The 27,853-nt window shown below is 43.8% G+C and overlaps 3 protein-coding genes across 3 annotated transcripts; all 3 read right to left on the bottom strand.

The window, feature by feature from the left end:
* Window positions 1–1,933: 1,933 nt before the first annotated feature.
* On the bottom strand, window positions 1,934–7,388 carry LOC137781534 (uncharacterized). The gene is made up of 3 exons (XM_068570350.1): window positions 7,341–7,388; window positions 3,967–6,375; window positions 1,934–3,270 (listed from the first exon to the last, which is right to left on the bottom strand). The coding sequence occupies exons 2-3, from the start codon at window positions 6,349–6,351 to the stop codon at window positions 2,923–2,925; spliced, it is 2,733 nt and encodes a 910-aa protein (XP_068426451.1). The 5' UTR covers window positions 6,352–6,375; window positions 7,341–7,388; the 3' UTR covers window positions 1,934–2,922.
* Window positions 7,389–7,623: 235 nt separating this feature from the next.
* On the bottom strand, window positions 7,624–16,020 carry ntd5 (ntl-dependent gene 5). The gene is made up of 8 exons (XM_068570353.1): window positions 15,948–16,020; window positions 14,799–14,933; window positions 14,299–14,490; window positions 10,771–10,897; window positions 9,652–9,728; window positions 8,659–8,841; window positions 8,246–8,443; window positions 7,624–8,122 (listed from the first exon to the last, which is right to left on the bottom strand). Exons 1-8 carry the CDS (start codon window positions 16,012–16,014, stop codon window positions 8,040–8,042), a joined length of 1,062 nt encoding a protein of 353 aa, XP_068426454.1. The 5' UTR covers window positions 16,015–16,020; the 3' UTR covers window positions 7,624–8,039.
* A 975-nt stretch (window positions 16,021–16,995) lies between these two features.
* dbpb (D site albumin promoter binding protein b) lies at window positions 16,996–25,758 on the bottom strand. The gene is made up of 5 exons (XM_068570351.1): window positions 25,152–25,758; window positions 24,629–24,922; window positions 23,435–23,947; window positions 19,831–20,081; window positions 16,996–19,344 (listed from the first exon to the last, which is right to left on the bottom strand). The coding sequence occupies exons 2-5, from the start codon at window positions 24,816–24,818 to the stop codon at window positions 19,129–19,131; spliced, it is 1,170 nt and encodes a 389-aa protein (XP_068426452.1). The 5' UTR covers window positions 24,819–24,922; window positions 25,152–25,758; the 3' UTR covers window positions 16,996–19,128.
* Between the last annotated feature and the right edge of the window lie 2,095 nt (window positions 25,759–27,853).

The raw sequence follows: 27,853 nt of genomic DNA, 5'->3' as shown, positions 1-27,853 counted from the left end.
GGAGTAGAGATTGTTAGTTACAAGCCCATTTTTTATGGAGGAGATGAAGAGGGGAAAACTGTTGAGTACTGTAATTAATGAATCAATCAGATGATGCTTGCATTACATTGCACGATAACAGCACGTGTTAAAATATGAATGGGAGATTTGATTACCATCTTTAGTTGAGGTAAATGTGATGTGTTATGTATTTCATGTTATTTCTATTACTAGTATGTTATTTATTGGCAAAATAACGACATGGGAATATTTTCATTATAGTTAACTTGCTGTGAAAATATTATTGAAAGTGCTGATGTGGTTCGTTCACGCTCTCATTCATGTCTGTAGATTATACATGGTTTATTGAAAGAAAATGTAAAAGCTTGGAATTATTTATATTTTCAGTGATTTGTAACGGGATAGAGTTGGAGAAAACTCTCGAGGCTGGAATATAGTTTTATTTATTGTATTTTCCTGTTGCATTTCTGTGAAGAAATAGTGAAACTATATTTGTTGTAAGCTTGAACTTTTAGGGTTATTGTAACAAATAAATTGCATATTTTTAAAGCCGTTGTATTTTGGGCTCCTGGCAGCTTTATACTTGACTGACAGCAGAGTTGAAAAATGGATACCATGAAAACAAGGTAAGGACAGTTTGAAAAGTGTTAAACAAAGACAACAATGTTAATATAATATAAAGCTAAATGAAATGTAATGTAATATATCCAACGACAGACCTCACTTATTTGCAATTTTTCCCACAATCCCCTATTACGATTAAACACAGTAGACCATATGTTTACATTTTTTCAAGTACATTTCAACACATTACTCACTCAATACTTAATATGCATTGAAAGAGTGCTTTGGTGCTGTCATCATTGCTCCTGTTCATACGGGCCCTGAAGAGATCCTTTCTTAACGGGTCTCCAGTGGAAGAATTGGGGGAAAACACAGTCTTTTTTTGTACAAAAAGGACTTCTTCAGTTCAGCTTTGTGATGTGCGGCTTCAACAGTCTGACTGAAGTCCAATCAAGTGCTAATGTGTTACAGTTACAGTCCTTTTGGACAAAATCCCCCTTTTCCTTCAACAGTGTTTGCTTGTTGAGTTGTGGTGGACTTCAGGAAGTGGAAATTGTGTGCCGCAACTTCAAAAGACTCAAAAAGAAAGTTGTTTTGTCAAACTCTGACGGAAAGATGTCATGAGCTTCAGCTGAGCTGGACCATGATTGTGGATTTTGTTCCTTCATCTCGTACACGGAAATTGCATTCAAAGGGATCCAGTGACAGCCAATGTAAAAGCGATCAATAACTAAACAGTAGCATAGCTGCATCAGAGTATCGTCTTAAGACAAACTGTAAAACTGTAAAACATCCATCAAATGAATAAATCACAATAACAACAGAAAATGTTTATCGTATAAAACAGTGTTATTCATGTATTTGTCTGTGACTCCTTCGTGGACAAAAAGAAAATCAAAAACTTGTAACGAACAAGAATCCGTCTCTGAGTTGCAAGAGATACAGTCAGTTACAGGTAAAACAGTGAAAGAACAATATGCATTAAACATAGACTCGTTCAGTGTTCTCACAGCAAAAACTCTCCACTATCTCCAGGAACAGACGGTTTCTCAACAGCACATTCTTCATTCTCTGCTTGGTTAACCTTTACTCTTAACACCCTCCATACCTCGCTCTCCTTCCACTGACCCTATAAAAGTGAGTTTGCCGAACTAAAGTACAATGAAGCTTAGCGCAGGCCTCTTAGCGTGCCGGCGCATCTCTATTCGCACAATGACCAGCGTAGGAAGAAGGAATGGGTCGGCCACGAGGACCCAGTCAGGTCCTGTGAGCGATACGGTATTGAATAACTTATCTTGAGCCGAGCTGTTAGGCTCGGTGGCTTAAATGGAGCAGAAAATTGAGTGTGTGCGAAAAACAGAGGACTGTCTTACAAACTCAATTACTCTCTGGAGACAGTCCAGCAGATATATATCAGGTATCCTCTTTTTTATTTTCTTCACAAAGAATCATCTCAGGGGATCAGCTTAAATTAGAGGAAAGATAAGGCCCTCGTGTTCACGATCAAGGAGAGCTAGCTAGTGTGATGAATATGAAAAGCCACATCAAATATACTTTAATGCTTTAAACATCTGGAAAGGACATCAATGTGGAGGAAAGAAATGGTCCCAAAAAAATATTTACAGTTGGCAAAATTTTAATTCAAATAAGTTAACATAATTTACATCAAACAACCAAAAGACATTAAACAATTAAAAGATCTGAATAAAGTGTTTGTTAGAATGACTCATTGGTCAAACTCTCGCATGATGAGTTACATTTAAAAATCAACAGCCGCAACAAAAGTTAAAGTAAGCATTTTCTTTCACAATGTAAAAAAAAAAAAGTGAATATTGAAATAAAACAAGTGCAAATGACTCACAGTGTCTCTGACGGTAAGAAAGATAGATTACATCTTTCACATAAGAAGTGCAGTAGTACTCTTTATATACACAGCTAGAGCAGAGGATTGTTTAAAGTAAATAAGGTATCCTTCTTTTCTGAGCACTTGAGGGTTTTATATTGGATTGTATGGGAATGCAACTTCATGGGGGCACATTAGCCGTCTAATTAATATTCTGAACTCACATAAAAACCATGATTTCAAGCATGAGCTTTCCCATTTCATACGCATGTACGGTACATGCATGTATTTCATACAGGAAAGCAAATGTCCAAATCAATTATGAGTTTTGCCCTCGACATGGAATGGGAACAATATACATTCATAGAAATAAATTAGCTTAAAACACTGAAATAAATATTGCAAGTGCTCCCTTTTTTCAGTGTAAATAAATGAGAACAGTTTAGTGTTAAACCAGAGTTACATATGATCACCCTCCTTCCCTTCACTCCTGAGTCTATCTGCAGAAAACTCTTTCAAGTTTCCATCTCAGACTCTGAGTTTTCCAAGTTAGACACGGTGGAGCTGTACCACTCAGCGCTCTCTTCTTCGTCCTGCACTCCGGGTCCGACGCCGCCTCCTCCTCCTCTGTCTCGTCTCTCGTTCAGCATTTCCATGGCTACTTGGTGGTAAGGATGCTTGCGTTTGGTGTGCCGGCGTAGCGTGTTGCGCTCTGCAAATCGTGTGTGGCAAAGTTGGCACTGGTAGGGTTTCTCCCCGGTGTGGACCCTTTGGTGGCGCTGGAGCTCACCGGCCTCCCTGAAGCGTTTGGCGCAGATGGGGCACACAAAGTTCCTCTGGCCTGTGTGGATGTGATTGTGTCTCTGTGGAGGACAACAGGAAATGTAAAAGTGTGTGGAAATATCACTCAGCGCGTCTCGTCAATGCAACGATAGTCAATGTTTGTACGTGAACAACGGATCACGTAACTACTTGTGTACTAGAGTAGTGATGAACCCATCAAGGCTCATCACCCGACACCTCCGATCTGCAGAGCTTAGTCGCATCTTCCAGCTCATTGTTGTGATTTACTGTTTTGGTTCACTCTCACCGCGCTAATAGCGGCGTGCTCGGTCGCAGCATGCAGCTGCTTTCAGCTAAATAGCTCTAAATAACCACTGCGCACTTCTTGCTCAGCACCAAGCGACAGACACACAAAGTTAAAGGCTCGCTATATGAAGCATTTAGCAGCTCAAGAGTTATATATTTCTCCCGCGAGTTGTTGATGAAAGCCAGAGCTAAATGAGAGTGAATATTGGAGCTATTCATAAGTCGCAGACATCAAATTAATGCTAACATAAGCATTTATTCATCCATGTCGACTGGATGTTTAAATAAGCAACCGTTTGCTTAACTTTCAAAGGTCGACAGCTTGTTTCTGTTGCTGCCGAGTAACCTAGAAATCAGTTATTTCAGGTTTAACAGTCATTACACTCAAAATTAGTGACATCTCTTTGAGCGAATGATGGTATTACTTGTAATGCTGATGAAATACTAGTTATAATTAGCTTGCAACTGACCTGCAGATGGCTGGAGCGTTTGAAGGCTTTGCCGCACTGCTGGCAAACGTGAGGCTTCTTCTGCGAGTGCGTGATGGCGTGGCGCTCAAGGTCGGAGAGGTAAAAGAAGACCCGCGGACACAGCTGGCAGTACAGCACCCTGCGGGACGCCATGGCATCTGGTGACCCCTCTGGAGAGAGAGGATCCAGCGGGTCGAGACCATCAGAGGGGAGAATGGGTCCGGTGGGAGGGGAGGGAGGAGCAGCCGCGTTGGAGAAGTAAAGATGGTCGTCCAGAGGTAAATGTTCCGAGTGCAGGTCAGACGGTTCAAATCTGGGCTCAGAGGCTGGTGATTGGGCCTCCGCGCAGGGCTCAGCTTCGGGGTCATAGGTCAAACTAGCAGACTGCGGGTGTGGAGAGGATGCTGGAGAAGTGGATGGCTTGTTGTTTTCACTTGAGACTTCTTCAGCAGCTATGGCTTCGCTTCCAGGTTTTAAATCAGAAGGGCTGATCTGAGAAAGAAGGCTTGTGCTGCGGCGGTCGTTTTGAAGAGCGGGAGAGGACGAACAGACGGTCAGAGACGTGAGAACAGAGCCAGAGTTTATACTGGTCACTCCTGACAGGATGTCAGGCGGGTTGTTGGGACTCAGTTGGATGACAGGGTGGGACAGCGTGGGCAACGGTGATCCCAGCACGCCGACCTGACCGGAGGGCAACGGGTGGGGGACGGGGGCTGAGGCTGCCGTGATCTGGGACAACTGACCGGTCGACGGGTCGAGGACGGCGATAGGGGTGGAGGTAGAGGCAGAGTCACCAGGGAAAGAGGGCACCGACGAAAGCAGGAGGAACATTGGGTTGGAAGCACCAGCGGAGGTCTGCGTTACCGAAAGGGGAAGCGAGAGACCCACCTGAGCTGAGGAGAGCTGAGGTGAGGAAGAGGAGGATGACAGCAGGAGAATGGGAGTGTTACTAGAAGGGTTAGTGAGGATTCGAATGGGCTGGGTGGGGATTGATATTACAGCGTTAGCCTCCTGAACAGTTTCAACAGCTGGCTCCGTGGCGTCCGAGGGTTCTGAGTTTGTCATCGAACTCGTGAAGACCTCCGGAGGTTTCGTCCGATCAGCACTTACTGATGGAGAATCCGCAGCAGGGGCTGGTGAGTTGTAAAGATGATCACAAGGTGCATTTAGTGCATTATCTAAACTTTGGCTGAGGCTAGGATCTGCCAACGTGGACAATTTTGGGGACCCCAGTCCTTCTCCCTGATCCTCTGAGGTGGAAGCATCGACTTGCGGCACTTTGAGTCCATCTGGATTGAGCGTATACGGTATTCCCTTGTCGTCGATGAGAAGAAGGTTGTTTGTGTCACAGTCTATGGAGGTGATGGAGGTGAAGACAGAGGCAGAGAAGAAGGAGGGAGACAGCAGGGAGTCTTCGAGGGTATCTGTGGCATCCATGCGCAGCAGAGAGACCTCTTCTTCACTATCGTAGCCCTCTTCTACTATATCTCTGTCTCCCTCTCCCTCATATTCGTCTACCTCCATAATCAGAGAGCTCTCGCAGCCAGAGTCCTCCAGGAGGCGCTCACACCTCCTCTCTCTTTTCTTGGGCAAACTCAGGTCCAGTGGTTCCGTTTGTTCCTCCATTCCCATTTCATCAAACGTCAAACAAGACTTTAAATCCATATCTTTCAAAATTTGAGGAATATTTCCCTCAATATCTCGCTCTGTAGTTTCCTCTTTGACCCCTTTCTGGCTCAATAGTTTAACAGTGTTAGTGCTTGAAATCAAAGGAGTTTCTGAGCCATCAGTGTTAATGATTTTAACACCCAAAACATGTTTCTCTTTGTAATTTTTTTCCTCATGGAATGATTCTGGCTTCGCTTCCTCAGTCTTATGATAAGTAACTTCCTTGATTTCTCCTTCATTCTTAACAGTAGATATTAGGATTTTACATTTTTTCTCTGCTGAGACCGAAACAGGTCTTTTAAAATGTGAGCGAGCAAAGTCTTTGGTCAGGCTGATGGCAGAGTTTGTGATTGGCCTCGTGCACCGTGGGGGAACAACAATTTTGAGTCTGATTGGTTGGCTGCGGAGCACAGGGACTCCAGTCTTTACTGTGATTGGCTGTCTGAACACAGCAATCTTTCTTGTTTCCTGAAAGGCTGGCTTAGAAGTCCCGCCCACCTCTGGCTTATTCCCATTGATTGATGGTGCAGACTGCCTGATGGTTAGTGCTTCTTTATCAGGGCACGGCTCGGGGCTACCTGGTACAGTACAGAGTGAGGTTTCTTCCTTTGGGTCCAAAAAACCCTCTGTCACTGGCCCTGATCCCTCTGCACAGTGGCTGCCATTTTGGACATCCAGGCTGCCCCTGGTCAGGACTGAAGCCAACTGAGAATCCATTTTGGGGCATACCCATTTATATTTCTATAAAATTGGAAGAAAACAATTAATTAGAAACTCAAGAGTAGCACAATCTGAATAGAAGTGAGCACATGTCATGGTATCAAATGAAAGGAAGTAAATAAATAAATCTCCTGGGATGGCTGGGGGAAACTCAAAGTCTCAGTGGTGATTGCTGGGGTCAAATTGAGTGCAAAAGCTAATAATCCCCGCTCTTCATATCTGATGTTACTAACAGCACACAGGCGACATGAGGCACACAGAGTCCTCAACTCCTCAGTCCGACGTGATGAGCGACCCCTTTACCCCCTTCAGCGTCACGCCGTCTGCTTGTGTGTTGGTTACCTTGTATGATCCGAAATTATCGCTCAGCGAATTTCCCACCGAGGGGTCGACCGGAGTCGCCGATCATTCAGGGAAACGCGCCGGAACACAGGAGGGTCCGACTGATGTGAGCGATATAGCATTTCCTCTCTCTCTCTCTCTCACACACACACCACTTCTATCGTGCACATGCAGCACAAATACTAACGCCTTGAGATAATATTCATATTGGAAACGCAAGCCTGCTCTGAAGGGTGTCTGGTGGTAAAGCGAGTAGCGCTGTCTGTGGAGGACGCCATTACGCACAGTCCGAGGTCCGAAACGCCAATATTATTGTGGTGCGTGTGCGCCCCGGCTGCTCTCGGACCTGGGACAACGCCGTCGCCAACGCGTCGGTCAGAGTACAGAAACGTGTATATTTACAGCCAGTCGCGGTGAGGAACGGGTCCTTCCTTTCGCACCGGAGCTTCCTCGGACCTACAGCCAGCCATTTTAGAGTCGAGGGTCCGAGACACCGAGAGCGCAGCCCGGCAGCTTGAGGACAAACTTTCCCTGCGCTGCTGTCAGAGCCGGCGGAGGACGCACCGGACGCTGTTTCGATACATTTTAAACTGTATTTTAAACTCTACTCCACCCATACCCTCGCTGCATAGGGACTGGCTTACCCGTGCTGTGGATATTTCCGGAGGACCAAATATGACTGTGCAGAGTAAAGGGTGATGCTGCGAATGCCGAGGGAGGGAGGGGTCAAGGGGAGTTGCTATGGTGTCGCAGCCTACCGGGTCCGACCAGTAGCCATGTTCAGCCTATGAGTATACGGTTGAACCTGCAGCCTGCAGAGGAAGACTCTCTGTGTGCGACACGGGAGCTGCGAGGAGGAAGGAGGACCTGAACTCACGTTGGGCGACTTCATGTGTCATGCACACTGAAGAAAGTCAGGAAGCAAACCGATTTGACATTACTTTATTTCACCTCAATTAAAAACTTACAAGCCGCGAGACTTGATGCGTCAACACAGGAAAAGAAAGATCATAGTGAAATATCACAGAGTCCAGCCTTTATGAGTTATTAAGCTACGTGAGCAAGCATAAGTGATATAGCATGTATTCATGCATTATAAATGCATCCTCACATGGATGCATCGGCTCAAGCTGGGGGAGGCTCAAGGTAATACTACAGGGGAATGCAGATTATAATTAGTTTGATAGTATGCAGGAGAGAGGGACAAAGGCCACAAGCACTGTTCAAACCCGTGAGCCGCAAATATATCAGCGTCTAACACAGATAGTTTAAGAGTGAGGCTGAGTGTCAGAAGGCGTTCATATTGTGACACAGTGTCATGAGTGTTGCACGGGTCGAGGTCTTCACTCCACATCATTCGGCTCGCACTCTTCAATCTCTGAGACCAGCCGGTGAGGGAAGAGTTTGAACTGCAACCATGTGGGCTCTGAAGAACAAAGACAAGGTGCAACGGTCAATAATGTGAATCAATCCCCCTCATGTTATTGTGACTGACATGCTGAAACACATCCAGAAACCAGAAGGCCTGTGTAGGAGGTCCAGGATTTACCATGGTAGCAGGCTGGCGGCTGCAGCTTTCCATCAAAGCAGGCCTGGGTTGCAGTGAAGCTGCACTGCTTGCTAGGGTGTTTGCAGTAGAACTTCACATTTTCCCCGTGAGGAACCACGGCATCTGTAACGTCAAAAGGCCAACGCTTCATTCCGCCGACCACCACGCGGCTTCGCTCAGCAGGGATGAGACAGCGAGCTGTGAGACACATCAACAAGGTATGAAAGTATGACAGACGTCAAATACAAAAAGGCTGTGTCGATTGTGTGGACGCTTGTTATTATCAAGGACAATGTATATGTGTATTATGCGCATTTTATTAGCAATGACGTGGTGCAATGACACGTGCAAGAAGTTTTGTATTGGCTGGAATACATCCCTATTGGAGGTGGGGGCATTAAAACATTGCTCACCTCTGCAGTATGGCGGTGATGCGCTCCAGCTGCCATTCGACAGACAGGTGACCTTCTGGGGTCCATCCAGCAGGAAGTTCTTTTTACAGAGGTAGTGGATGTCAAAGCCAACTTCATATTCAGTCTTCTGCACAGCCACCACGTAGCCCTGCTCCACCTCTCGAGGGGGCTGACAGTACACTTCTAAGAGAGGAGCAGATTATCGGACTGCTTATTCAGGTGATGTAGGAATTGTTCAAACATTTGTCAGAGAGCCCAGGCTTACTGTTTTTAAAGTTAATGGTGCTCGATACGAGAATAGGAGCTAATGGCGCTAACAGTGCAAAAACAAAAGTGCTGGCAGAGCTAACGGTGTTACCGGAGGGGGAACTGACACTTCTGCGGTGACGACGTCATTCCGGACGGCGTTAACACGCGCGACAAACCCGGCTTTGTCAACAAAGCAAGGAAAAGCTTGGATAACAACACACTCAGAGGGAGAGCAACGTCCTCCCTGCTCAGGTCAAGACTGCTCCACTATATCTTGACATAGTAAATAGTTGTTTGCTGCTATATTACTGGTCTGCATCCTGTATATTGCACTTTATAACCGGACTCTTGAAACTGCAACAATGCCTCCGCAACAATGTCCTTGTTTCTGCTCTTATCTTAACTTCCTTTCAACAGCAGGCCATGCAATGCCAGGTCTGGCCACAAGATGGCAGGAAAGAACTATGAAATAGAGCGGTAGGCATTGAAAGGTGAACACTGCTTCTGTATGTCTCCTTTAATTCACTCTTCTTCTTTTTTGTTGCAAATCTGCACCAACACTTGAACGTAAGGCACACATCAAATACACGAGCATCCGTCCATTCACTCACACATCAACCAGAGATCTCTGCTGCTAACCTTGAGAAATACACACACGTACCTGCTCTCTTTCTCTCACACACACACACACACACACACACACACACACACACACATGACTAGGACAAGATACAGTGCGCTTACTTTTACAGATGGGGTGAGGATACTGCCAGGTCTGATTATCCTGACAGAAATTTTCACTGCTCCCCACTATATCGGCCCTGCAGGAGAGAAGAGAGAGAATGATGGAGACACTTGGCAGATGGTTTCTTTTTTACACTCTGTCTATCTCTTTCCGAGTGTCTGAATTTTGTGCACAGTTCTGGCTGACACATCCACTTGGACTCATCTTATCCTGTAGATGAGTCAGTGTGTAAAGGGAAGTCAATTCAAGATAGACTGTAATGACCTAGTTAGCTCAATGGAGAGATCGTCAGCTGGGAGATCAAAATGAATTCCCTGCCATTTATCGCTGAGCACTAAACATTCCCCAACACCTCTCCCACAGCTGTGGAAAGCATTGGACATCTTTCTCACAATTTAGATGCTTTTGTTGAGTATTTCCATTTCATGATACTTCACTTTTATGTTGCTACATTTATCTGACAGATAGTTATTAGTTACCTTTTAGATTAGTACTTTTCATTAAAAAACCACAACATACTACACATTTATAAAATACAATATAGTGTCAAAGCTTTGTAAAACAGAATATCCAGATTTCATTGAATTGTGTTGGGAATAATGCAGGAACCAGAACTGGCTTGTGCCCTCGTACAATAAAAGAGGCTCATTGATGATAGGCCCAAAGAAGTAACATGAATCAATATTTCTCCAGAAAAGCAAAGATTGTAGAAAAGATATTTAATAAAATGTATTACAGATTTGTGTAATTCCTTATTTCTTCTTTCCTACAACAATAATCATCTCACAAGTCTTCTGATTTGTCTTGTGAGCCTTTGAAGGGGTCATTTTTCTGCAGGATGAGTACTTGTATGTATTTGTTATTACTTTAAGTACATTAAGCTCATCGTGCACTTTTATTTAAGTAGGTTTGAAAATGAAAGTCATGTTCATGTTGTGTTGGTACTTTTACTTCCATCACAGCTCTTCTGTAATCAAGCCATCCCTCCGCTTCATGCCTCATCTTCACACTCCATCCCCGTCTTCTCACTTCCTCCATTTGTACCTTCGAATCATTTTAGGTTTTCGTAGCCTCTGCCCACTCACTCGCTTAACCTCCCATCATCCCCCATCTCTCACCCAGACAGGCAGGTGTAGCGGATGGAGGTTCCTGCCGCGGCGTCGCCCTGGATGCTGAAGGTGTTGATGATCTCCTCGGCCAGAGGGCAGGTTTGGGCAGCTGCAGCTTCTTCAGGTGACGGAGTCTCTGTTGGTCAAAGAAGAACAAAAGGTTAAAGACTGTTTTTACAAGTCTGTTGCTTCATTGAAAGTACTGTTAAAAATACTTCAGCACTAGTACTGGTGCTGCATTAAAGAAAGAATATCACAAGCCAGCAGGAAAACAGTCAGACAGCCTTCAGTTACTTTCATGTCATATTTCCATCAGAGGATGCATCTCTTCATAGCAGTGGAGGAATGTGCTGCCGGGCTGTACAGAAGTACAAGGTTGAGGTACTTTACTTTGCTTGAGTATATCCAAATTAATCAAATCAAATTACTAATTGGAATTACATTTTCCTCACTTCTTCTACAGTTCAGTACTTTTTTAGTCCAGATGATTACTAGTTACTTTGCAGATTTAAACTATAATCACAGGTGTTTCATAAGGCTGCATGTTATACATCATTAAAACTGTGTTTTACAATATTATCCTTCAGTATCTGTTTATACACCAGTCTCCCCTCATGGGCACGCAGCAGAGGAATATTAGCTGGTGACACTTATATATTACTTGCAGTGGAGTACTTTCACATCGTCGTATTACTACTTGTACTCAGTAAAGGATCTGAATAATTCCTGCCACTGCTCTGTTGCGACAGTAATGTGTGTAAAGGTCCTGAGAGAGAACACTCAGTGTGCAGTTAAAGTGCATTTAATGTGCATTTGAGATTTAAAGCCCTAAACACAATCCAATAAATGTCCTTGACTACCAACACCAACACAGAAAACACATCAGAATCAGCTTCTGATCGATGTGATCTTGCATTAGCGAGGAAAGAAGGCCTCATTTGACCCGTATTACCAGGTTTTCTATTTATTTTGTAAAACTCAGAGGTATTACACTCCATGTCTTGTTCTATTTAAGTTGAAATAACCCTTCTTAGGTAATAAATCAAAGTTCTATGAGCAGGTGAAGCTCACAGCTATATATCTGTGATTGTATAACACCTGGCACTGCTCATTCCTGGATGTTTGAGTGTCTCACGCTTGTGGAAATATAAATATCAAGAGTGGTGCTTGGAGAGAGGCTGCAGCGACCCGAGCTCCATCAAGCGCGGGGTTTCGATGCTGAACGCGGCTTTGAAAGGAAGAGGCAGCTCTTGCCTGAGGGCTGTCTTAGGTATCTGAAACCGAGAAACGTTAATATAAGAATGTAAAGGGACCTATGGGAGAGGGAGAGTTACGAGTCTTGTTTGGCTGCGGATGAGAGCCCGAAGCTCAGTTCTGTTCTCACATATCGCCCTTCTCCTGCCTCTTCTACTGCTGCCACCTACACAAGCTGCTGCACCAAACTGCTACGAAGCAGGTATATCAAATTCATCTTTCAAAAAAAAAAAAAGACAAAACAAGGATTTTGAAAGATCCACAACATTAAATCCACAACAATCTGCTTGAGCCCAAAGATGTAAAAGGTTTGTGTTTTTACTTGTGTTTTTCTCCCACAAACACACGCACACATACACAGATGCAGCACGCAACACAAACTAAATAGCCTCGAGCTGCATGCTTGTCCTTGGCTCCCATTGTAGAGAGAGACCTTATCAGAGGCCTCAGATGGAAGAGGATGAGAGGAGAGAGAGATGAGAGGAAAAGAGGACGAGAGAAGAGAGCAGAGGAGAGCAGAGCAGGGAACAGAAAGGCCTGGAGCAGCATGAGCAAGAGAGCTCTCTGACTCTCCTGACTGTGATCTGTCGCCCACACACACACAAACACACACACACACACGCACGCACACACACACACACTCTTACACATGTGCAATCCGCCCCCCCACACACATACACATCTAATGTATACAGAAAGAAATATACCTCTCTACCTCTCTCCCATAAACACACACACACACACACACACACACACACACACTCACAGCAGTCGCACATTCACACTCGCTCTGTGCCACTTTGACAGTGATCGGCCGCCCACTGCCTCTCAACAGGCATGAAGGAGCTCGACTCACACTCTAACACACATGCAAAGGACACACACAATACAAACGCTCTCACACGTTCAAAACCCACCTACCTTCTGCCCGTCTCTCCGCAGGAGGATACACTCTACGAGAAAGAGAGAGCTGAGACTCGTATCCTTATTTAACATCTTTGAAAAGATACAAAATCAGCAGGGTGAGACCCAGCTGGGTTGAGGATTCCTAAGAAAGCATATTTACTGCCGCTCCATGGCGTTTGACTAATGCAGGACTCGGGCCTTAAGGAGCTGAGATTGTTTGTTATCAGAGATGTCAGGTTGACAGAAGCGATAAACAAGAGATACTGAGAAGTATCGATGCTTTACGTGGCGTACCGCTGTGCGGCCGCACGGCAGTCGGGAGGCTGCTCAGCGGTACACTTATTCAGATGTATCTATTTTGTGTCCTATATTTAGAGTTGACAGAGATTTAACCACATGGTTATCTCGGGGCTCGGAGGTACTCGGGTTGTAAATTAACTTTCAGACTCTTTCAGACACCGGAGGGCCTTCGTGTCCTTTGTCAGCTACGCTATTGTTTAAATGTGTCGGCCTCTCTGTTCCGGACACTTTGGCTCGACGTAAGTGCATCTTTAAGTCAAAGCAAGTCATGTGTGAGTTTTTTTTTTTAAAGATTGCGCAGGATCACATGCCAACACCAGGTCAGACACGACAGGAGTGAAGCTTATAGTGAATCTATAATCCTTGATTTGTATTGAAGTTGTGATTCATCTTGATATAAATAATGTGTTTGTTTGAATTGTTTTGGCTTATTCCACATAGTAAAGTATATTTAGTGTGAACTGAATACACCTTACAGTCTCATTGTAAGTGTAGACTTGGTGATGCAACGTGGTCCACAGAACAAACATAGTTTCATACACATGTAATGTAGAAACATAAACTATAGATGACTGTGCTGCGGTCTACATACCAGCACCTACACACACACACACATGTGCATCCACATGATCTCCATACACACACAGGGTTGCTCAGCTTTCCTCTCCTCTTTAAATGATCAACAGTTCATCTATAAAATCCTCCTACAGCCGATATGAACAACTAAAGCTCTGGTTGCTATGGTGATGAGGAGAATAGGTCCCAGTTGTGCAACGTCTCGGCCGACACAACTACAGACGGGTTTCATTCCTGAATCTCTCTCTCTCTCTTTCTCTCTCTCTCTCTCTCTCTCTCTCTCTCTCTCTCTCTCTCTGTCTGCCTGCCTTGTATCAACTTTAAATCACAATAGAGGCTGTGTTTAATCCTCGCCCCCACCATGGACCTGAACACATGAACTGTACACATGCAGTTTAACTGCAGCTAAAGAACAGAGACAGTATGACAACTTCATGAGTTCATCGTTGTAGAAGACACGATGCGAGGGAGAACTCGCTTTCCTGTCGAACTCAAACCCACCTGTGCAGACGGGCTCATCCCCACTCCATTGTCGGTCACCTTGACAACGGCGAATAGTGGCATCCAAGCCATTGGGCAACGCGAATCCTGGCTTGCAGCGCACTTCGAGCAGGGCGGAGAAGGAGTGAGTGGGAGAGAGGAGGCGAGCCTCTGAGTTCTCACTGGGGGGCAGAGGCCAGGGACAAGTCCGTCCTGAGGAGGGAGGAGACGAGCCGCAGGGAGAGAAGACAACCTCAGAATGAGCCGGGTCGTTATCAAGGGCACGACCAGATGAATGCGTTCACAATGCAAACTTTTACAACGCACACGCAGAACACAAAGCTCGGGTTCAGCACTGACACTTTGAGGCCAGATTTTGTGCACGACCGAGACTTTTATTTTCCAGGAAAACAAACACAGATGTATGTTGGCACAGCTGCGTTTAGAGACACACACACACACACACACAACCACAACGTGTTCACAAGGACGACTGAAGACACATGCATACAAACAGTTACCTGGAGCCACACAGCTGAGACCACACTGGCCATCACACAGGCACTGGCGCTTGTTGCCGCAGTCTCGGTCGACTTTGCAGGGCCGAGGACACGTCCTCCTGCTCTCCTCTCCCAGAAGTCTGTCCGGACACAACCCTGTTTTGATACCACACACAACATCACAGTAAATGTCCTTTTGTTTGCTTTCACGGCCCCCCTCGTAAAAAATGCAAACGCTAAGGGCTCTATTGAGATTTCGCGAGCCAACTCTGCTTTTGTTTTTTTTTCTGTTTGAAGGAAAGGGAATTCACCGTGGGTGGCCGGGCACACATTTGCCACCCAGGTTGCCTGTTGAGTAAGTATTTAGATGCCAGCCTTTATTGCACTCTGCCATTCAGCTGTCTTGTTATTTTTTTACCGGAAAGTGAGTGTTGCCTTACTTCTGCAAAATGGGGTTTGTGTGTACCCGCACTCGTTCCCCTCCCTTCTCCATATGCATTCCATCATATACCATAAGACCTAATTGCAACATCGACACACCCTCAATGTCCAGAACATTTGAGGGGGAGAGAAGGGGGAAACAGTCAGACAGGGTTCCCCATTATTCATTTCCTAGAATGAAAACATGTGTTCTACTGTATTCATTCGGCCCAAAGCCATGTAACCACAAACACACATGTGCTGTGCTAATGCACACATGATCATCCCAGAATAGCCTGGACATGGTGTACAGTACATATGAAACAGCTATGATATTAGAAACATAAAAAGTTACTGCACATCATGAAGCGTGAGGTCCGGGTTGCCCTTTAAGGGTCAGTGAAAGACAGAGATCAGGGATCCCATAAGTGATAAACAACTAAAAAGACTTGTGTATTGTAGGGTATTGGAAATCTGAACTATTCCATTTTTCTAATTCATCGTGAACATTATTAAGTCAATTCAGTGCACTATAATCGTCAACCATCCAAAACACCTTATTTAGTCCATTGCATTTTTAAAGTGCAACTTTTTCACTGATTATTGCCCAGTCCCAAGCCTCGACCTGATTGATTTACATTGAAATCTGCAGCGCAAAAAGCAAAACAGAAGAAAGTCCAGAGCATTCGGCGATCGTCCAGCTGCGCTCGTGGTGTCAGCGCTCTCCCAGGTGTGAGTCGGAGGGCTTACCTGATTCCTGCGGGGACACCGCTCCAGTCAGAGCCCAAAGGGACAGCAGCAGCAGGGCACAGTCCATCCTTAAGCCAGGCCTCAGACGATATGAGGGAGGGACGTGCAGACACAGCATTTTAAAGAAGGGGGAACAAAGGGTGAGGGGTGAGGGGGACTACCAGGAGAACACATCTGGTTTGCGTTGAGGAGGAAATTGGGGAGAATTCCAAGCTGAAGGACCTTTCACCCATTTCAGTTGAATGATCAGATAAAAGGTATGATATGTACACACACACACACACACACACACACACACACACACACACACACACACACAAGGAATAAGAGCTAACAGCCGAGGAAGTTGATAAACTTCTATCTGTTTTCTTCAAGGCAGCGTTTGCTCTCCTACATCGCAGCCGGTTGTGACTGTATATATTTTCAATTATTTAATTAATATCTATTCCAGGAGACACACACTTATTTTGAATGATTACCCTCGTCACAATTAAGTAGTCTAACTCTATTAGATAATTAATCTGTCATAAACATTGTGTGGGGAAAGGGGTATTTTAATTGTATTTCATATTTATTCTCATTAATATCTCCCTCAGATCTTTGTCGTGACAGGTTTGTTTGGTTCGGTTTGGATCATTTTACAGAAATCTTAAGTGAAGAGGTAAAAATTAAACACCAAAGTGTGGTTTACATGTTGTACTACATTGTAAATTGCAAGTAGAAATGTTATTTTCAAGGGAAGTAGCGTTGCACTTGTTGGGCAACGCTTTGTCCTTCAAAGGAATGCACACAATGTGAACAAACAGGGAGTATATCAAAACAAGTCTGGGGACATTTCACCACATATTATAGTCGGCTTATTAAGCTTAAGTTGATGAATGAAGTAGCAGTCCTAAAATGTGACCTCTGCTGCCTATTCTCTCGATAAACACTTTCGTTCAAAATGCTTGCACACAAGTCTAAAGAGAAGCTTTTATAACCACAAAAAAATCAAAATAAAAGTGTGATTAAACAGCAGAGCCAAGCAAAGCAGTAGTGAATGAGAACAATCTTTTATTGGTGTTTTTGGAAAAAATCTTGACTACATCCAAATCACCAGCACCGAGTGGACTGGACACCATGGACACCACTGATGCAGCAGGGCAGTTGTAGTTCAATTAGAGTCACTAAACGATTCATCCACCACATCTGTGAGGATATTGGAGACTAAATCCTGTTGGGAGAGCAAACAATCACTGATTGAGGTGATAAAGGCTGAAATAAACTGACAAGGAGCATATTGATAGTGTGCATAGTCCGTACACCGCCGGGGAACAGAGGAGGTCGTCACAAAAGGTAAAGTGAATCTGCATGAATATCATGTTCAAGTTATTGAGCCACGCGTTTGGAATCCACGGTGGCAGTATTGTCCACAGTAGAAGTGAGTAACGTCTGGAGGTCTGAGACGGGATGCAAATAGCAGAGTGAGGGTTTCGGTTTTTTCTCATTTGAATAGTCTTTCTGAGGAACAATGAAGATCAAAAGGAGTCTCGAGGTGCAACAGATCACGTTCATCCAAAGAAAGAAAATCATTCAATAATATAGAACAGCAACGACGAGAGGGATAATCATCATAATCATAACAATAATAATACCAGTAATGGTAACTATTCATCATGGTCATTAAGGGGATTAAAATCACACTCTATCACTAGTCATCCTTCCCCAGGAACATAACATAGTGTACCATGCTCCATGTGTAGGTGGATACACAGAGATTTTTTTAGATACAGTAAAAAGTAAAGAGTAATAAAAGGAATAAACAGTAAGGAAGGAGCAGTATTGAAAAAGCACTAAATAGCAACTAGCTTTGTGGATCAATATAGGAAATTTTGGCTTTTATTTCTCCCAGAAATCTGAGAAATTAACACCATTCCACTCAATGGGGGTATCGAACCCATCTCCTGGAATACATCAAATACACAAAATAGTATAGGCCTATCCAATATACAACAACATTTCTCCCCCCCCCCATAACAATGCTAATCAAAGTGTGTTCATAAAGTACAGTAAAGTAACGATGTGTGTTTTACTGGGAAGATTGATTACTATTTTAGAATACCATACAACACTGAGATTGAACTACTCTATGTACCACCGAGGTACACGAGAGACATGGGGACAAAATGTTATGGGAAGAGTTCGCACATAACTGTGAAGGGATTGGCTGTAAGTGAGAGCGGACAGAAATAGAGCAGTTGGATATAGAAACAGAGAAAGAGAAACGTCCCAACAATTCAAGAGAGGATCAAGAGAGAGCAGAGTTACCCGGGGCATCACAACAGGCTTTCACCAGCTTAGGTGAGATACGACGAGACACCAGAGGAGAATTAAAGCACTCAGCTGGGATAGAGAAAAATAGATCGAGTCAAAGATAAAAGTATGGACTCGTTAAGCTCAAAGTACAAAGAAATAATATTGCTGAGATTCTCAAATGAATGGAAAAAAAAAAGAATAAAGGATGATGTTGTTCAATTAAACACGAACGTTGACGTCTCCTCTCGTCTCTCTCCAGCGGCCCATTCCCAGCGGCAGAAACATAACAGGAAGAAAATTAAGTAGTGCTTGAATAAAATCCACAAAAATGATGAACTATACGATTATAAGATAATTTTTGCTCTCTATATTACAATTGTTACATGCATCTTCGCCCCTGCTGCTGCATCCTGACTATAATAATCAAGTCGAAAAATACCACCTGACCACCTGTTAAACATCTCCTGACTCATCTATAATAAAAAGATATTTACCATAGCTTTCTCCCGTCTCTATGTAGAAAATATACAAAATTATTCTCCAAATTTGCTCTCCCTCTAAATTTTCTTCAGTATTATAAAAATATACAATTCTCCAATAACAAAACTCTTAAAAGTCACATCTTTTCATCTGTTAAATTATTCTCCCCATCTTTCACTTTTAAGCGTTGACACCTCAACAAAACAAGACACCTGAGCTTCAATACGCAAATCTTCCCCTTGTCTTTTACATTCATCATCATCATCATAATCATCATCATCGTCATCATCATCATTATCATTTTCCTGACCCCATTCTGTCCATCGTGCCACCCCAAGAATTCAGAGTCTTAATTTTAATCCAGCTTATGATCCTCCTCTTTTTCTGATTTCGCTCCACGTCTTCATCACTGGTCAGCGAGGCGGTTCTCGTATTTACTAAGGATGTTGCGACAGCGGCCCAGTTCCTTCCGGATCTCGGCCACTTCCTGTCGGAGGGCGGCGTTCTCTCTCTCCAGGTAGGCAGCGCGCACAGATATTTGGTTCTCCTTAAAACGGCGAGCATCTCGGGACCGCTTTGCTGCTTCATTGTTTTTATACCTCCTGGTCCAGTACTTCTCATCCTAACAGAGGACGGAGAAAAAGAGCACTTTGATTATTAATCTGACGGTTTGATCCTAAAATGTAAAAGTTTGATCAGAGAATTAAGGAATGACTATGTAAGTGAATTATGTTTGGGTTTTTGATCGTTGGTAGGACAAAAAAAGTAGAAGATAATAGAGCCCTTTTGGTGCGTCTGAAGTATTTACTGATGTGTAGATCTTGCAAATATGGATACTGATTTTATTATTACTGTTCAGTGGGTTTCAGTATCCACTTTATGTTATGCATGTATTGAATTTCTGATAATATATAATATTATTTGTATAAATTGTGGTTACATTTGTCATTTCTTTCCATGTTTTAACGTGGAAGGCAGTTTGGGTTGAAGATTATGTGAAAGGTACGATACAAATAATGTATTATTTCTTTGAAATTACTTTTCTCTCAAGGTGCAAACTGACCACCAAGGATCTGAATGTGCAGTGAAGTCTTCAGACTGCACTCACCTTCAAGCCCTCAGGCACCAGGATCTTTCGGGCCTTCTTGATCATCGGCTGTGGCTTGAGCTCCTCTTCACTGAAGGAGTGCCTCCTGGGGTCGTAGTTCGGCTGGTTAGACATATCCATGTCCGAAGAATCCATGTCGTACATGCCGATCCCATCTGGACCGCTGTCCGTGGGCGTCAGCAGAGGTGGACAGGAGGACGAGGAGGAAGAAGAGGGGGACTCACAGGAGTCGTTCATACTGGTCTGACTCCCTGCAAGAGAAGAACAGCCTTGTTTTACTTGCTTTTCGCTGAAATGCATCTCTCCTGAAATCGAGAATATTCTCAAACTTCAACGGAGCTGCTGATGACAGCGGCCCACTAAGACAGCAGTAAAAACACATGCAACATTACATCATGATGACCACCAGGTGGAAGCAGAGAGCTACTTTTGTCCGGTTATAAACAACAAACAACATTCCTTCGCTCTTAACTTATTCCAAAGAACTGAGGATGTTTTTTGAAACAGCTTTCATGGACAATTAGGTTTTAAGGGACACGGTTGTTTTTTGAGAATATTCTGGGAATTTAACCTGAAGATACACACCATTATGTAACATAATGCATCTTAATTTTTAGCATGCAGATAAAAAGATATCAAGGAGCTACAAGTTGTATAAGTGAGAAGCTTTAGTAAAAGCCAGAAGACTGTTTCATTATACTTTTGAATAATTGTATCTTTTTATCTTTTATATTGAGTACTGCACCCTAGGTTAGATCAAAGAATTACTGATATACATATGATTTATTACACCCTGGCAAACTGTCATAATATAATAAAACCATAACTCAAATCTGTTATTCTGTGTACTACTACTAAAACTAAAGAGTCACTATGGTCTTGCTGTTGCTTGTGATCCTATGTACAGTGGAAACCAGTGCTTTGACAATCTGACACATAACCATAACCACAATCACATTAATTATGCAAATTAAACTAGTGCATGATATTGGCTATTATTATTAAGCAATACACCAAATGCTTGCAAACTAAAGCAAACATACAGAAGTTAATAGTAAAAGAGAAATCTAAAAGTGGAAATGTTATGTAACGTTCTCCCCTCCCCTCAAAACCAGTTCCTTTAAGTGGGGCCAGTATAGGGCTATACCTCAACCCACCCTCTTTAAGGCCCAGAGCACCTTATTCAAACTGACTTTCCTTCCCTATAAGAGCCCAAATCTTCCATTTACTGTTCTTATATCTCACAGAGGCATGTGTTAATCTAAAGTTCAACTATTTACAAAAACAACCCTTAAATTGTTACACTGCTGTTACATTATATGACCAACACAGGGAACTTAAGTCAGCATTGTTATCTCACTCCACAGCACTGCAGGCTGACAAGAGACAACCATCTTAACAAAAAACCTGTGTGTCTTTATTGCCACAAAGCTGACAGTTAATGTCTTACTATGTGGAAACAAACAAAAAGCACAAAATCTGGTTTTAAGGGCAAACAAAAACTACATTTACAGGCAGTTTGTATGCGAGGGAAAAATAAAACCATCGCCATTTGTTGCCACCTGTTAATCACGCTATCTGTAGATCTGTAATGCATGAGCAGCTATCACATGACTAATGGCTGTAGAATGACCAGGTATTACAAGGGCATATTTTCACACCAGCAAAACAAATTAAAGAGCGCTTTCACACGCACCAAGATGAAGTTAAGCATGTCCCAGAACACATAATCAGCGGGTCTAAACAAACACTGCAACCAAGTGCCACAGAGGCTAGAAATGATGCACATTTTCCACTGTCTAAACCAGAACAGTGTAATGATTTAGGCTGCATAAACCCGACAGCAGGAACTAGTCAGAGCAACCTCCTGCTGTAGTGTTTTGTTGGAATGAAAACCTGCAAACCACGAGCCCTACTGTGGTACATGGTTGCCATTCCCAGCTTTTTGAAAAGCTCTGGAACGAAGCCTTAACAAAGTTGATTTGGCGCGTTCAATTGTCCATGTGTTTCTAGGTAGAGAACTGGAGACTTTTGCTTTCTAAGAAATAGTCTAATATGTGACTGCACACAGTTCGGCACGTGTACAAAAGCATTCCTGAGGCTGTTGTGAAGGCCAACAGTCGCTCTACTGCTGCTTGGGTACCTTACATAGTCATAGGTTGTCAGGTGTTGCTCCGTTCAATATTTATGAAGCAGCTGTTTGTTGGGCAACTTTATGATGCTGCCGATTACAATACAGCTTCTTAAGTTTCAAACTTCGGGAGAGCTGATGAGAATAATTTCCTCAACTTTAGAATAGTCATCTCAGCCGTATACATATATATTATGTTAATATATATTTCTTACCTTTTAATCAATTATGCTAATATTCTATTCTGTTTTGTAGTTTGAATCTCAAATAGTTTCAAGATTTGAACAAAAGGGATTGTCGTCCAAATGCATGGGACTTTAACATGCAATATAAATGCATAATCAGAGTCTATAAACATGCACGTTGTCACTCAAATGTCCTGCGTCCACGTCACCTACAGCATACAATTCTCCTCTGGGATATCAGTGCACCTAATGTCATTCATCTGTGATCAAATGTCCCCGTTTGAAGTCCAGCAGCAGCACAGGGAAACTCTTCCTGTTGCTCTGCATGTCCCGCCTCCTGTCGGCTCCTCCCCCTCGTCTATTGGCCCCGCCTCTAGTTCTCTCACTCCAGTACTCACAGCCTCGGCACGTGTACCGACGCGCACACATGGCTGTGGCGTGTGAAGTGGGGAGAGATTTAAAGACACGCAACCGCAAAGACTCCACACACACACACACACACACACACACACACACACACACACACACTCTCACTCTCTCTCTCTCTCTCTCTCTCTCTCTCTCTCTCTCTCTCTCTCTCTCTCTCTCTCTCTCTCTCTCTCTCTCTCTCTCTTTCTCTCTCTCTCTCTCTCTCTCTCTCTGTCTACTGTTTTGACCCTGCTGCACATTTATAATGGGCTGGGACTGAATGCTGATTGTGTTGTACACTGCAGTACACAGATCACATGCCAAACTAAACCAAACCTCTTCGTGACATTGACTCATCAAATAGCTCAAGTCTTCCATCTTTCTTCGTCTCTTTTCTCCACAGCTCCCTCACCTGACTTTTAGCACTGCACCGAACTACAAACCCTCATTGTTTTGCAAACATTTCTACTTTCTGTGTTTTCTCTTTCAAGTTGACTTTGCGTATCGAGGCCGTGTGACTGTATCTCCTGCCTTTCAGTTCGACCCAAGAGGTCATGCCAAAAATGCTTGGTCACCAATGTGTTTGTTGTAAACGCAGAGTTAAAGTGCTGAATCACAAGCCTGTGGGAACATTAGAAGCGCTCCCTATAACCTTCATCACATATCAACCATTATTAATTGTGGGGTCTACTCGGCTCATATCGGGACAATTTATCTCTTTCAGCTTCTCAACTCTGCAAAGTTTGCAGAGCCCTCTTCCATGATATTGAGGTTTTGAGCTGATAAGGAGAAAGAAACCTTAGAAAAAAAATCTGTCCTTGGTCACTTTTTTACTCTCTGCTTCAGCTAAGAACAAAACAGTCCATGTAAGTGAACTCACCATGCAAACAGTCATTTCCACCTCCAAGGCTCTGCGGCTGAGCCACCTCCAAACCAATGAGCGATGGGGAAGAAGAGGAAGAAGGCGATGAAGATGAAGAGCCAGGTGGGGATGAGGGCGGTAGGCACTGGGAGCTCTGGTTGGGCACGGCTGACTGGGAGCTCTGTGAGGGGATCTGGGCTGAACTGGAGCTGTTGTTATTATGCATGCTGCCCATTCCATTTTCGGTCAGAAACTCCTCCAAGTCCATGTACTGAAGCTGGAAGAGGCCCCCATCTGCCGGCAGGGTGCGATCCCACAAGAGGGGCCCCAAGAACTGGTTGAAAGTTCCTCCTCCATTTCCACCACTACCTGCACCGCCACTTCCTCCGCCGCCACTTCCTCCGCCGCCACTTCCTCCTCCTCCACTTCCTCCTCCACTGCCATTACTGTTAGTACTGTTGCCTATTCCACTGCCATTCCTCATGGGGCACACTCCCATGGAGTCCTCATCAACGTCCAGCCTCTCTTTGTCTACCAGAGATAAGAGAACACATTGAACACATTGAAGATTATTAAGAACAGCTTTCAGGACACAAGGGAGTTCTTTCACAGAGAGGTTTTCTGGAGACATTTTAGTTGGTGGATGCTTACATCAGCTCAACATAAAGGTGTATTTATGAGATGCACTTCTGCAAAAATCTCCCTTTTGTCCTATGTCCCACACACAAGTACACACTCGCAGATGGACCAGATGGTACCCGAATTGCAGCATTAAGCAAGAGCCAAAACCAATTTGTTGTCATAACACATACATAAGCTCCTGAACAAATCTCACAATACTTGAAGGCACGTTTTGGAAACTGCACAGCATTACAGCTAAACCAAAACGTGTTAGCGCTCATTGTAATCTGGATCCTAATTTGAAGGCACAGCAGGGATTACAATCCAGGTGAATACTCATCAGGGTCATGGAAGAGTCATCGTCATTGTCTGTCTGATGGTGCATCACACTTTTTGTGCAAAGAAATAAGACAAGTGCAATGTTTGTTATATAATAATGTTGCATATTTGTATTGTAACTGCATCAGTGGGTGGAACAGAGGGGTATGATTTATTCATGCTCTGTTTGGACATATTGGACATGTGCTTGTGCTGTACGTTCAACACAAATGTCCCTGTCTTATCGTATCATCAAATAAGAGAGGTTCTCACCTTTTGCATCACATGGGGGTTTTAAACGTTGGTCTCCCTTCGTGGGGTGCTGCAGGAGGGACTTAAGACCTGCCATGGAGTTGAGTTGCACCCCTGTGAGGGAGCCTGCAGGCTGGGTACAACTTCCAAACTGTGGGCTTGTGCCAGCTGGGAGGTCGGGGTTCGGATGCTGGGAGAGCTGCCTGGACATCCTGGGCCAGATGGGGTCGTAGAAAGATAGGCCTGCTGGGGGCACTTGAAGGGGCGTGGCCAACTGACCGGAGAGCCTACCAATAGGACGAGGCTGCTGGATGACTGCGCGTGTGTGAGTTTGTGTGTGTGTGTGTGTGTGTGTGTGTGTGTGTGTGTGTGTGTGTGTGTGTGTGTGTGTGTGTGTGTGTGTGTGCAGGGGGGAGGTACGGGGGTGGAGAAAGAGAGAGAGATAGTTTTGAGAAGAGTCCATGCAGAATAAAGCAACCATTGTAATGCAATTACAAGTATGAGCATATAATTAATCATACTTTGATAACTTAAATGTAGTTACCTTTCACTTGAGGTTGTCCAGAGTTCCTTATTTCCTTGCAGAAATATTTTCATCGAAATATTCCATTGCAGTTGAATGTTGATCAAATTCTTCAGTGGATCAAGCTGTTATTCTCAGAGGATCAGTGTGGGCGGGACACTCAGACTATCTGAGAAAGAACACTGTCCATAATAAAAATATATATATATTTTTAAAAAACGTCAAAATTACGGACAGTAGAATTGTTACAATTAAAACTTGTAGAATAATATCCCGAGATAATCGTCCGGCAAATCACAAAGAAGATCCCAAAATAGTTGCAAAGCAGACCTCCGTCAAAACAACAAAAAAAAGTGTGTACAAAAAAAAACACACACAGCGACGAGAGCAGTGACTGTATTGGTCAGATGACAAGTTGTATTGGTGTTTCTCTCCTCTGCTGTCGCGCTCTGCTGTCCGTCGCGGGGAGGAGGGGGTCGTTTCCTCTTTCTCTGTCTGTACTTTTTTTTTGCATCCGGTGGATCCAGTCACGGGCGCACGGGCTTAGGTCTGTTTGGGCCGCGCGACTTCCAGGTCCGACCGTCCTCTCTCTCTTTCTCGCTCTCTCTCTTTCTCTCTCAGCTGGAACGGACACGGGCAGTTCACGTGACGTCACACCTCACGGAACTAGCGAGTGAGGCGCGAGGGGGCGGGGCCCGGATTAAACAGATCTCTCAATTCTCTCTTTTAATTTATGAGACACACCTATCTATCCCTCGTGCCACACCTCGAGCACAGCGAGCTGTTTGTTTTGTCTGCCGGGTAGAAACCCCAGTGAGATTTCATTAGGTTGTTTATGCTGCAGCAATCACGACATAAAGTAGTATTAGTGTGACGACACGCGGTAAACGGTCCTTAAACTAGTAAACCTTGACATCATAGGAGTGTTCATGGTCGGGATTACTGGCTCAACCCTTTGCACATCTCTATTCAACCACAGTCGTTGGCTTTCTGTAATAATCAAGTAGTGCAGCATGGCTTTTCCAGTTCCCTTGTAATCCACTGAAAACGTGACTGTGCCGTTTTTTCAGGCGAGAGGAACGTTTCAGCACGTTGCCTCCTGGCGTACAATAGCTGTTCCAGCTCACGTGTACGAGGCACGCGGAGGCGATGCCTGTGCGCTCGCGGCTCTGGCTCCGATTGGCTCCGGAGACTCGTCGCTCCGCCCACGACGAGCGCCCATTGGACAGAAATAGGTCGAACAAACCTGCCCGCTCGGATTCCCCCCAGTGCATGCCACTGCCGCGTGAGACCAGTTCGAAACACAAAAAGCGCGAGGGCTGTCTGGTCTACTGTACAGTTGCAGAGCACATGCAAAACATTGCACGCCACAGGAGCTCACCTTTTGTTTGTTTTTCATACGTGGACATATAGAAGTTGACAAGTAAACAACTGACATGTTCAAGTCCCCATGCAGCTCTATATCCATAGAATCCATATGTGGATAATACACGTACCTGTACTGTCTACTGTCCTGTTTTTATTTTTAATAAAAGTATCCAACTGTACGTTTTGTTAAGCTGTGGGTTCCTCGAATTGTAGCCAACTGGAAACCTAAAACAGTGGGTCTGAATTCAAATTTTTTTGTTGTTTAAAAACAAAAAGTCACATGGATTTTGTCATCAATCGGAATGCAAACAAAGTTGTGAATTTTCAATCATTTTAAAATATACCATTTACTCTTTTCACTGCATGGTCTAACATATACATAAATCACAACATTGTAGCTAGTATTACTCATTAAAGTATTTTACAGTTTCTGATTAATCTACCATTATATATATATATATATTATATATATATATATATATATATATATATATATATATATATACACACTCCATGAAACCATTTGGAATCAAAGAAAAGGCTAGTTAAAAAAATCTAATTTCTAATGTTGTGACTTTATAGTTCATACATTACATTTCAGCCTGCCTTTAATTTCTAAACATTCAGTGAGACTATGGACTGATACTCAAGCATTGTGTTTACTTGGTGGCCTTAATCTTGTAGTAAACAGCAGACAGGAGGCAAATAATTCACACAGTCATACAACACTCAGCCTCTCCAGTCCACCACTGATCAGTGCAAAATCCATGTGACTGCCACACTTATCAACAACAGGCCAAGTGTACAGTATAAATGAGTTGCCTACTGCCATCTTGTGGATCTATGAGTGAGAGGTTTCACACAGGCATTTTAAGTATACTGATGATATACTGTACATTTTAATTATTAAAACCAATTCCTTATGCTGGAATAATCTAGCCAATCCCGTGGAAAAACGTATAGGACCTTTAATGTGATGTATTGTTACATCACAATGAACAACACTGTTGTGGAATCAGTCAGGTTTCTGGGATCCACCATCTCACAGGACCTAAGGAGAAAAAGACCATGCAGTGGATGCACTTCCTTCAACCTGCCTCAGGAGCTGCTGATACAATCCTGTTCTCCGCATATCCATCACAGTCTGGTTTGGATTATCCACCAAACGGGACCGATCAGATGGCAATGGACAGTTATAACTGCACAGAAGATCCTTGCTGGCGGGAAGCACCCCTGCAGACCCTCACAACCTGTTAAACGTTTTTCCTTTGGCCGGCAGTGCACAACACCGTATGCCAAAACAACCAGACACAAGATCAATTTCTGCTCACAGCTCGTCCCTGTGATGAACAGTA

This window comes from Clinocottus analis, unplaced genomic scaffold, assembly GCF_023055335.1.
Source record: "Clinocottus analis isolate CAN_PGR_092001 unplaced genomic scaffold, fCliAna1.0.p SCAF_9, whole genome shotgun sequence".
NCBI classification, from domain to species: Eukaryota; Metazoa; Chordata; class Actinopteri; order Perciformes; family Cottidae; genus Clinocottus; species Clinocottus analis.
This window is presented reverse-complemented; position numbering and strand designations above follow the sequence as displayed.

Coding starts and splice junctions, on each gene's coding strand:
- LOC137781534 (XM_068570350.1), bottom strand. CDS start 6,351: ATGGATTCTCAGTTGGCTTCAGTCCTGACCAGGGGCAGCCTGGATGTC. Junction 3,271..3,966: donor AACGCTCCAGCCATCTGCAG/GTCAGTTGCAAG, acceptor TGTCCTCCACAG/AGACACAATCACATCCACAC.
- ntd5 (XM_068570353.1), bottom strand. CDS start 16,014: ATGGACTGTGCCCTGCTGCTGCTGTCCCTTTGGGCTCTGACTGGAGCG. Junction 14,934..15,947: donor GGTGTCCCCGCAGGAATCAG/GTAAGCCCTCCG, acceptor GTATCAAAACAG/GGTTGTGTCCGGACAGACTT. Junction 8,444..8,658: donor ATCACCGCCATACTGCAGAG/GTGAGCAATGTT, acceptor TGTGTCTCACAG/CTCGCTGTCTCATCCCTGCT.
- dbpb (XM_068570351.1), bottom strand. CDS start 24,818: ATGTCCAGGCAGCTCTCCCAGCATCCGAACCCCGACCTCCCAGCTGGC. Junction 23,948..24,628: donor ACCCCCATGTGATGCAAAAG/GTGAGAACCTCT, acceptor TATCTCTGGTAG/ACAAAGAGAGGCTGGACGTT. Junction 19,345..19,830: donor TGGTGCCTGAGGGCTTGAAG/GTGAGTGCAGTC, acceptor GTCCTCTGTTAG/GATGAGAAGTACTGGACCAG.